The sequence below is a fragment of the Lepisma saccharinum genome, chromosome 15 (assembly GCF_977018435.1).
Source record: "Lepisma saccharinum chromosome 15, izLepSacc3.1, whole genome shotgun sequence".
Taxonomy (NCBI): domain Eukaryota; kingdom Metazoa; phylum Arthropoda; class Insecta; order Zygentoma; family Lepismatidae; genus Lepisma; species Lepisma saccharinum.
The window spans coordinates 30,360,897-30,372,917 of NC_139243.1; the positions used below are offsets into that span (position 1 = coordinate 30,360,897).

Below are 12,021 nucleotides of genomic sequence, written 5' to 3' on the forward strand. Positions count from 1 at the left end.
TTTCTCTATTCGCTATGATTTGAATTCAAACTGCAAAATAGTGAATTTGGAAAATTATTACAATTCACAAGCTAGGGAAGGATTATGGAATTTTGTCATACGCAGTAAGTTTTAAAATAAAATACTTGATTATTTTTAAAGTTAAGACTAAATGAGATAAGAGTGAAGATTAAGATTAAGAAATGCAACTTGTAATTTATCAGTCTCCTTATACATTCTCAGTATTATATGTTGATATTTCCACTCAGGTTTGGAACCCTCTGCTTTCAAGAACCATGAGTGCGGACTCATTTTTCAATGCATAAAGCTACTTCTCTCTTCTCTGTAAAGCAAACAACTTAACTCTTGCATATAAGTGAAACAATTGAATCGAACAAAATAAAGTGTCATATTTCCTTACATTATCAATGGGATTTCTGCTTGAGTACAGTATATCCAAGTGAAGTACTGTGAAACTGACAACATGCAGTTATACCATTAATGCTGACGAAAAGAATATGTAGGTATTAGAAATTTGACGCAAGGAATTTATAGAATTGCATTGTATAGGTACCTGATTTAGCTAACCACACATTAAAACAGGAACACTTTAATAATAAAAGCTTCTGAAAGTTCATATACGAGGGGCATCCTGAAAAAAGCTCCAATGGTGCCTATACGCAGCACTAGTGGTCGGAGAGCGACACACACACATGCAGGCAGGAAGAAGTGGCATGTAGCTGTAATCTGGTACAGTTGCAATGCAGCCAATTTAGGACAGTTCTAGGTTAAACATTTCAGATCTCATACAGTCTCCCACCGACTGCGATGTAGCCTACATTGCACGCTCAGAATTGGCACAGAGCCACCAGCAATCATGTGAGGTGTGCAGACTGGACGTTGTGAGTGATAGTAAGGTCAGACCATGGTGCAGACAATAAACGGAAGGCCAATCGAATGTGCACAACCCCATACAGCTGAGTACACACGGGCCCTTTGCATCACTTCAGGTGAGATAGATATCTTGGACCACTACTCCCTGTACAGCCGTGGCCTTGAATGTACCGACTTTCATCTCTTTGTTTAACTGAAGAGGTTTCTGGCAGGGCAAGGATTTGACAGCTACACTGCGGTAGAGATAGTTCCAGTCTTTGCTGTCAGACACACATAACATGGGCATACATGTCGTACCATGCTACGACAAATGCCAGAACAACGGTGGTGATTATGCCGAAAATTAGGTTAGGACTCACTGTTACTAATGCAATAAATTACAACTGATATTCTTGTTTTATTTATGCCTAATAGGTAGGGACCTTGATATTTTGTTATTTTTTTTAAATTGGTGTATTTTCTTATTTTTTACTATACAGTGTTATTTTTCCCAAAATTCACATTTTCATTTTAGGGCATTTTCTGGCAAATATCTGAAATTATACCTTCATGGTGTTTTTAAACTACTGTTTCAAATTGTAAGTCACATGGCCTACGCCTCTTCGTGAGAGTTTGATATCTTGAAAGTTATTTTGGTAAAGTTATTTTCCATGCCCCTTTTTTAATTTTAAGGTAAGGATTTTAGATAATGGAATTTTCCCCGTATGTACTGAAGGGTGCATATGACCATAAGTGGCGAAGCACCCAAAAAATTAAAATCAATCAATCTCACGTGACAGATACCGATATATTATGGCACCAAAAATTGGCATTATATTTTTTTGACTTGTTAGTGTTACGTTTCCCAAAATTCGCGTTTTTGTTTTAGAACATTTATCACCCAAATATACCGAAATGTAATACTCCATTGTACTTTTAAACTTCTACTTAAAATAGTCAACTATCGGACGGCGCCACCAGCTCTTATCCCCTCCATCTGTTGGCAAGTCCCCTTACTACTCCCGTACGGACAAGAAAAAAATGATAATTCAATGCATTTTCCACATAATATTTAGAGGCTTCACCTTTACTCCCCCGATGATATCATATGGTATCATCAGAGTAAGGTCGTACTCGCCCGAGGATACCATATGGTATCATGGTGCTGATTACGAAATGAATGTGCTTTTTGGTCCTTCATACTCTTATGTTTGGGTGAAAACTCACAGGTCTGGAGCAAGCCTCGGAAATTCATATTGATGACCAACCCCCCACCCCTCTCTGCAACATATTCATGCCACATTTCCGAACAGAGTTTCACATTTTCGCTCATTATTCAACTTGTATGGCACCCAGGAACATGAAACATGTTTCAATCTCTTTGGAAACGTCCATTCTTTGAAGAGAATACTAACGTTTGCGCCTTCTCCCCAAAATAGCGGGAGAAGAGGAGGCAAACTTCAGATTTTTATGTTTTCTTCATTGAAATTCGGTGGTCGCGCATCCAAACCGCCCTTCCTCGGTTCGGCGTTCTGAATTATACACAGTTGCATGCTATGATGTTTTAGCTGAAAAACAAAACTTATCCGAAGTAGATTGCTCCAATAGTGCATAGTGCCCGAGTTATAACAAGTTTCCTCCAAAAATGCTAATTACCTATTTTTCGTAAAAAAAAATAATAATCACATTTTGGCTTATTATTCAACTTATATGGCACCCAAGAACATGAAACATGTTACGTTCTCTTGCAAAATGTCCATTCTTTGAGAATAATACTAAATTTCGCGCCATCTCCCCAAAATAGCGGGAGAAGAGGGTGCAAACTCCAGATTTTTATGTTTTTTCCATTGAAATTCGGGGGTCGCGCCCCCCAAATCCCTTTCCTCGGTTCGGCGTTCTGAATTGCACACGATTGCATGCTCTGATGTTTTAGCTGCAAAACAAAACTTATTCGAAGTAGGTTGCTCCCATAGTGCCAGAGTTATAACAATTTTCTGAGCAATATGCAAATTACCTATTTTTCGTAAAAAACAGTTTCACATTTTGGCTTATTATTCAACTTGTATGGCACCCAAAAACATGAAACATGTTTTATTCTATTTGGAAACGTCCATTCTTTGAAGAGAATACTAAGGTTTGCGCCTTCTACAAACAATAGCTGGAGATGAGGGGGCAAACTCTAGATTTTTATGGGATTTTTTCTTTGAAATTCGGGGGTCGTGCCCACCCAAGCCCCTCTTCCTCGGTCCGGCGTTCTGAATTGTACACGGTTGCATGCTCTGATGTTCTAGCAGCAAAACAAAACTTATCCGAAGTAGACTCCTCCCATAGTGCAGAGTTATAACAATTTGTCTCCAAAAATGCAAATTACCTATTTTTCGTAAAAAGAAATCACATTTTGGCTTATTATTCATCTTGTATGGCACCCAAGAACATGAAACATTTTACGTTCTCTTGCGAAATGTCCATTCTTTGAAAAGAATACTAAAGTTCGCGCCTTCTCCCCAAAATAGCGGGGGAAGAAGGGGTAAACTCCAGATTTTTATGTTTTTTCAATTGAAATTCGGGGGTCGCGCCCCCAAATCCCTTTCCTCGGTTCGGCGTTCTGAATTGCACACGATTGCATGCTCTGATGTTTTAGCTGCAAAACAAAACTTATTCGAAGTAGGTTGCTCCCATAGTGCCAGAGTTATAACAATTTTCTGAGCAATATGCAAATTACCTATTTTTCGTAAAAAACAGTTTCACATTTTGGCTTATTATTCAACTTGTATGGCACCCAAAAACATGAAACATGTTTTATTCTATTTGGAAACGTCCATTCTTTGAAGAGAATACTAAGGTTTGCGCCTTCTACAAACAATAGCTGGAGATGAGGGGGCAAACTCCAGATTTTTATGGGATTTTTTCTTTGAAATTCGGGGGTCGTGCCCACCCAAGCCCCTCTTCCTCGGTCCGGCGTTCTGAATTGTACACGGTTGCATGCACGGTTGCATGCTCTGATGTTCTAGCAGCAAAACAAAACTTATCCGAAGTAGACTCCTCCCATAGTGCAGAGTTATAAGAATTTGTCTCCAAAAATGCAAATTACCTATTTTTCGTAAAAAGAAATCACATTTTGGCTTATTATTCACCTTGTATGACACCCAAGAACATGAAACATTTTACGTTCTCTTGCGAAATGTCCATTCTTTGAAAAGAATACTAAAGTTCGCGCCTTCTCCCCAAAATAGCGGGGGAAGAAGGGGTAAACTCCAGATTTTTATGTTTTTTCAATTGAAATTCGGGGGTCGCGCCCCCAAACCCTCCTTCCTAGGTTCGGCGTTTTGAATTGTACACTGTTACATGCTCTGATGTTTTAGCTGCAAAACAAAACTTATCCGAAGTAGATTGCTCCCATAGTGCCCGAGTTATAACAATTTTCCTTCAAATTGGCTTATTATTCAACTTGTATGGCACCCAAGAACATGAAACATGTTTCATTCTCTTGAGAAATGTCCATTCTTTGAAAAGAATACTAAAGTTTGCGCCTTCTCCCCAAAATAGCGGGAGAAGAGGAGCAAACTCCACATTTTTGTCATTTTCCATTGAAATTCGAGGGACGTGCCCCCCCCCCCCCCCAAGCCTCCCTTCCTCGGTCCGGTGTTGTGAATTGTACACGGTTGCATGCGCTGATGTTTTAGCTGCAAAACAAAAGTTATCCGAAGTAGATTGCTCACATAGTGCCCGAGTTATAACAATTTTCCTCTAAAGAGTGTTCGAATTTAAAATTCCCGCCGAGAAGCCCGGGTGAGAGAAAGATCTCTCTCTCTCCTCCTGACATCACTGGTTTCTGACGCCGTGGTTGTGTTGCGCATAAAAGGGGCCTAAACGTTGAGGCCGAAACTTACGAACGAGATATCCTGTTCCCGTGCAGAGTTCCATAAGGATATCTTTAAATAAATAAAAAAAATTTAAAAAAGTCAATGAAGACGAAATTCCCTGACATTTCCCTGACTTTTTTGACACCTCAAATTCCCTGACTTTTCCCGGTTTTCCAGGTCTGTCGCCACCCTGTAGATATTTTGCCAACTGAGAATGTAAATGTTCTGAGCCCATTTTTTTTCTTACAGGAGAGACCTTTAAAGTTTAACATGATATATTTATTGTACCTTTGTCACCATTGCGCTGAAAGTTTGTATCACTGCAAAGGCTGATATGCTGAAAACTTTTAAAAAAGAAGTAGTTGTTTGGTTAGATATTTATGTTGCATTAAATTATTGAAATTTCAGATAGCACAATTGCACGAAACACTAACTTTGATTTGAGAGTACCGTAGATAGAACACTGCATTTTAAGAAATTATTTAGTTGGTTGATTTCGATTATGCTACTTCGTTTTTCTGACATTTTTGGCTAGCGAAGATGAGGATGATATGATGAAATTGATGAAGGGGCACTCACAAAACACCCAAGCCGGGATTCGAACCCGGGACCCCTGGCTTCGTAGTGCGCTTTGCTAACCACTATGTCACGGAGGCCGGTGCATTTTAGAAATGAGATTAGGTAGTTGTTCTAATGGAGATGAAACAATTTCATTATCAATTTGTCATTTGGTAGTAAAGTAAAATAAATAAATTCAATCACCTACTTTGATTCCACTATTATTTAGTGTTTTGTCTGTTAACAATAAAGTAAGAACCGAAGTCCACTACTACTCCTAAGCAGCTCCCACAAGTGACTGAGGTTAGATTGATATACTTTATTTTACTTCGCTTTTTGTGCCACATTTGGTTCATTTGCGAACATGGAGATGAGTGGTGATATGGTGAAATTGATGAATGCCGGACACTCGCAAACATCCATGCCCAAGCCAGGATTCGAACCCGGGACCCCTGGCGTCGTAGCGCGATGTGCTAACGACTGCGGTTAGAATGCAAGTGATTATTTACCTCATACTCAGATGGCGCTTGTGTTTGGTTGAGACAAATTGTCGTAAAGTTTCATTGGCTGGATTTACCTTGCCATATCGGCAACTGTAAGCATGAGTGGCGCTGTTGCATATATGTAAGATACAAATTAAGTTTTTTTAGGGTTTGTAGCGTCGAAACAAGGCGTTAAACAGAAAAACCTTCACTGAGAAAACTGCTAAACTTAGCCAAATCTCTTACAATTACTCAATTTCCATTCAACGTTGACAGGAGTAAAAAAAAAAAAAAACTCAGGAAAATTGCAATGAGCAGCTCCGCCCTTACAAAAAGAATTAGCAGTGAAACACGAAAGGCGCGGTCAACCTTCGTGTTTACTAGGGGAAACAATCAGGTCAAAATTCTTCCCCGTGCGTGACGTTTTTTAGGCAATCAGTGGCACGCTCATCATGCTCCCATTTTCAGCCACGCGATTCAGAACGACTAAAGCACTTAGTTCGGACAGTTTCCTACAGGTGTCACTATAAAGGCTTGTTAACCACTTTGACAGGCATTGTCAAATGCGCATCGAACTTGGTAATGACTAACGAAAATACAGAAAATTTTCCGGAAAAGTTTTGACTTTTTAATACAATTAAACAAGACAAGATCGTAGGTTTAGTAGTTTCATTGGAGGAAAGTCTGAACTGGCGGGTGCTTGTAATTTCACACTAATTTTGCAATTAAAAAGCAGACAAGATGATGTCAAAGATGCATTTTTGTGCAATGAAAGGTGTGTTTTGGACGAAAAACTCGCACAGCAGTGCAAACACTGGTAAAAAATTTCGAATTGACTGGTTTTTTCCAAATAGGACAGTCGAGGCAAAACTTACTGTGGGGAATTCCCCCTAAAACCCGTGTTTTAGTGGGGTTAATCAAGAAAGAACAATAAATAAGAAATAACACTGTTACTGTTACAAACTTTACATTCTGAAAAATTCAATATGCTGACCAAGGCAGAAATTAGCATATTGAGTTTTCATATCATGGAAACAAGACTTAATGATAACCGGGAAAAAATGGGAGAATAGATTATCTTACACTTTCGTTGTACATTATAGTTCAAATGATTGATTAAGTTGGTGTTTTGAGTTCACTTTATGCACAGTAAGCGCGACTCCACTGGGTATCGAACCCGGGAAGCCCTGATTACAAGGAGACGACGCTACCACTGCGCCATCGCGGAAGACCCATAGTTCAAATGAACATCAGACACTATTTTTTATTAAAGTTTGGGCATCTTACTACATCGAAATCTACGGAAGAGGAGTTAGACAGCCAGGTCCAGTCTCCCTCAAAGATATATTAATTATTTTACACTGTTGCTTTAATATAAATAAATAAATCTTCAATGACAGAAAAATGCTGACACCAAAAACCTCACCGTTCGCTCCCCCAACGTTGCTTCCAAAAGGGCTTAGACCCTATCCAATCGCGGTAAATACACGCATCCATGCTCTCAGATTTTCTAAGAACTACAATAATATCATATAATAAAATCCTTCGAAAGGACTTTTGGATAATCACGAAGATGAGGATGAGTGACGTCAAAAGACAGCCACAAAGAACACCCACGCCGGGATTATCGTGGTACAGTTCCAGCCACTACGTGGTTTTTCGTCCGCTGGTCGTTGCCAAACAAATTGTTACTTGCAAACATGATGACTAGCGTTGATGTCGCACAAATCCTTCGAAAGGGCACGAAATAAATTACCCATCTCCATACAGGGCAAATTCCATTCCTCCCGTCATCTGAAATAACTCCTCCTATACTTTATCCTGTCAATCTCTGGAGCAAGGCTGCGCATATCGGTAGAGGGAAGAAACCGAGTGGGCGGAGCGTAACAGCACACGCTGCTGCGAAGGTTGGTATAGTCGACGCGCTAGCCACGTTAACGAACAGCTGGCTTTGAAGTCCACGGAGCGCGCCCACCAGCTGCAACATACACTCTCGACCCACAGTGTTGCCACACATCTACTCTACGCCACCTTGTTCGTCCTCCTTCCCACGCTCTCCACATTGAAGTTGCAAAGTACGGCAACAGCGTATCCGCAGTCATGTGACTGAGACTCCACGTGGAGTAGACGAGCAGAATGACAGCTGCGCCCATTGGCTGAAGGCTGAGTGCGATTGGACGAAAACAACTCGCCCGCTATTTATCCCCACCCACGTTCGCGGCGGCAGCTCTCTTCAGATCTTGGACGTTAACCAAGTAAACGCGTCATCTATAACGTTAGTCGCATTTCTCCCTCCACGCAATCCCGTTCCCTCGCACGTATCATTGGACAAGTCACTACTTGCGCGGACACGTGCTTTCGTTGCGTATTACAGAGATTCCCGGGACATAGTATATGTCTTGGTTGCCTTCCCCTCTGTGAATCTGGCAACCAAGTATTCAAATTCTTCTCCCAAAGAGCACGGCGAGCTCTGATTGAGAGAAAAGAAAGCACGTGCTGTCCCCAGCGACCCTGAGAGTGGGTGGAAACCAATGATGGTGGAAACACACAGCCAATGTCTTCCAGCAGACAACACACCACCTCGTGGCGGAAATTGTACAAGGATACACCTTCCGGGGACCGGGGTTATATACAACTTGTTGAAAGAATCCAAGCAAGCTTAATTGCAATTGTTGAACAGGCTAGCGAGGCCCTGGCGTCTGGACAAATGGCCAATACAAACCTCTTAGGTCTATGAGACTTGCGTTGTGTGCTGTTTATATGTGTTTGTTATTGTCCATTCATCTAATTTATCAGATCACCATTCATGCTCACATTCGCAATTAGCCAAAAGTAGCAGAAACGTGACGTAAAGTAAATCAATTAATTCATTCTATCATTTGTCGACATTTTAAAATACATTTTACTGGCAATACTGATTTTACAAATCTGTCGCTAAGTTCAATATTCCGAGATATCAAGAAAGCGCGTGTGTTTAGTTGTTTCTAGGAGTTGTGCAAGAGATAAGGGAATAATTAAAAATACTGGAAACGTGAGATATTTGAAGTATGGAGTTAAACATACATGCACGTTTTAAACTCAAAGAAATTATTGCTTTATCTGAAATCATGTTGTGACAACAACTTGCGCAAGTGGCCATACTCGTATATCGCTCTTATTCATACATACTAGAATTCAATTTCTGTGGACTATGCATGGGCATAACTTGGGACATAACTCTGAGGGAGGTGAGGGGGCTAAATCAAAAAGTTTTCTCTCATAAAAACAACGCGCAGGACTTTTTTGCTAAATAAGTTAAATTTCAGAAATCATAAACATTACTCTCAGGTCCAAGGAGCTTACCAACGTACCATTAAGTTGTAAATTTTAATAAACCTGCATTTTTTTGGTCGGGCAAATGTCCCCCATGGGCCCCGTATGTGCATGATGAAGGTATGGAAAGTACACAATCGGCACTTTATAACACGGGAAGGGGGATTAAACCCAGGTGAACATTTACGATAGAGAGGACGTGGATGGTTTTTCTACCAAAAACTAAATATAAATGATTGAAATCTAACATCATTTTCAACAATTCTACAAGAACAGCACCTTTCTTCTGATTGTACAAAGGGTAACAATACAGGGTTATCTGTGGCAACGAAGGACAGATGAATTCAGAAGTTCAATTCTTTCAAAACAAAAGCAAGTGAAAATATTTAGATTTCTGCTTTTCGTTGGAAGTCTTCAGTTTACGTTCATTGTCATGTCAGGTAAATGGAATCCAATTAAGCTTTAGTGGTATTCATTAATTTTATAATGTAATAAAAAAAAAATACGGACATTTATTTTGGACTGGACTCTAAATCTGTTGATGGCAACGGTGCATGAGGGGCAGGGAACGGGCGCCAGCTGGTTTGCCCCGCCCCCTTTCACTTCATCCAAGAAAACTATGTAAACAAACAAACGTTCTACCCCCCCCCCCCCACATAATTATATTCCACGTTATCTTTACAGATATAAGTTTGCAAACATTCTTTTCTCTGTTTGGGAGCAGATATTGCACTAACTTGACAGGAATATTTCCTAATTCCGTCGCCTATTTCTTAATTCAGTTAGCCTTGACGATGAGATTAGAATCGACAAAAATACAATACTTCGATTCAAACTGATGGTGGAAATGATGTTTCTCCTTTTGATTGAACAAAATACGGTGCGAACTTACTATACTAAAACAGACTACAAAGTACAACAATGATAAAACTTTAACTTACCAGCCAATATACCAGGGATCCTCCCCTTCTTCGAATCGTGCTCTTTTGTCCGGCATTTGGAAGACATCCCTTAAACTGAGAAAAGTTGTTTGGAAAGGAAAGAACTGACACTCCTCCTCTATACTGTCATAAGCACCATCAATGTCTGCGTACAATTGCTTGAAAAAACTAAAATTGAACGTGTGCACTGCCGACCAATTGCTGGCGGCCCCCTTGACTAACATCGGCCGCGAAGTGTAAGCAACTTTGGCAAACTCTTCCCTCGTGACATTTTCCAAAATAAGAACACTGTTAACACCTTTGCAAATCGAACAGTCTGTTACAGGCCTCGTTGCCTCCATTATAAAAAAGTTGTTTTGCAAGGCACACCGATAACTACGCACTGTCTTTGTGAACTTGTCGAACTGTAATGCACCGAAGAACACACCGAAAAAGACAGCTGTGGCAACTGTTGCTGCGAAAGCACGGTGAGAGATCCCATAAAGTCTCTGCTGCCAAATCTTTCTTCGCTTTCCACGCTTGAAACATATTTCCTGTAGGTCCTCCACACTTACGCCGCTGCTCACTGCATCTTCGTTTAAAATCACGAGCTTTTCGTACAGTGCATGCACTTTTCCCTGTTCTTTACATGCGTACCTGGTATTGTTGTTGACTGCCATATTGCACAGCACAGCACGAACTAGCACCTGAATCTCGACATCGGGAGCAGCAGACTGTTCGTCTTCTGTTGTGGCTGACTGACTGCCGGTTTTTTTGCTGTGCGCCACGGAGAGCGAACATTCGCCACCAGATGTCACGTCACTTCGCACGTTGGAATGATTTCAGAGCCATCTAATAGCATGATTTCAAACTACTTGTACGCGACTACTGTTTCCCAATGCTATGTTGAATATGCCATTCAATTTCAATAATGTCAAAGGAATCATAAAATATTTTATCTGGTGAACATTAATCAGCTTTTTCGTATCGGTATTTAGGAGTAAATTGTCGATAGTATTCTACTTTGGGCAGCAGGAGCGGCTCCAGAATTTTTCGACCGGGTGGGCAGAAGCTCCATATTGATAGATTAGGGTGGGCAGTATAAATTTAAGACCATATATGTATATGTGCATGTAAGACGTATATGTATCCCCTCTCTCTTACACTCCCGATTTTCTTCTTGCTTCTTTTCCCTTTCCATTTCAGGTTTTCCTCTTCATTGTTTTCTAATCTATTCTCGCAACTTGTTCAATTTCCTTTCGCGTTGTCTCTGATGGACACAATTAGCCTATTTCAACGAAGTGTTTATCCATGCGCAGCCATACATTAAAAGTCACATTCTTTCATGCATATTAATACACTCCTCACAAAAAGTTTGGAATATTGTAACGTTAGACAATAGGTGATAGACACGGGCATGGGAATGCAACAATACATGATACCTGTCTGGCGGACGTTCTCGTCTTTAAGCCGGCATATGAAACCGTGCCTATCACCTAATATATTGATATTCCAAACTTGTGCCTAATATAACAATATTGCAAAATTTTTGTGAGGAGTGTATAATGAAACAAATGTGAATTAGGTTTAAGCTTGTGTTGCATCACATTTTGCTCTTAGTGAACAAAAAAAAAGGGCACATACTTGATTTTATGTATTCGGCAACAGTGATATAAAGTGCAATGGTAGACAATCGTGACGTTTCTCGTAATTTAAATGCATGTTCCTGAGCATAGTAGTTTCATCGTATGAGTTTTTGACTCAAAGAGTTATCTTACTCCTTGGGGGTCACTTTTCTTAGCTTACAAGGTTTCTCGTACAATTGACAAATCTATCTGAATGTTTGCAGTAGGGGCGATTGGGTGTCAACATTTGAGGGGCAAGGACAATATACTTTGTTTTGGTAGAAAAGGCTTAGCATATAGAGGTCATAGTGCGGGGGCAAAAATTGGCACTGAATGTTTGGATTAAAATAAACGTCTTATTAGGAATAATTTAAAACACACACTGAAACCAATTCTTTGTTCGTTGTCC

The 12,021-nt window shown here is 40.2% G+C and overlaps 1 protein-coding gene across 1 annotated transcript in view; it reads right to left on the reverse strand.

The window, feature by feature from the left end:
- The window catches only part of LOC145999658 (uncharacterized), a 75,322-nt gene extending 64,584 nt beyond the window's left edge, over positions 1 to 10,738 (reverse strand). Inside the window, exon 1 of the mRNA XM_083136789.1 lies at positions 10,009 to 10,738. Coding sequence (XP_082992915.1) covers positions 10,009 to 10,667 — 659 coding nt within the window. The 5' untranslated portion in view covers positions 10,668 to 10,738. The remainder of the gene's footprint in view (positions 1 to 10,008) is intronic.
- Positions 10,739 to 12,021: the final 1,283 nt, after the last annotated feature.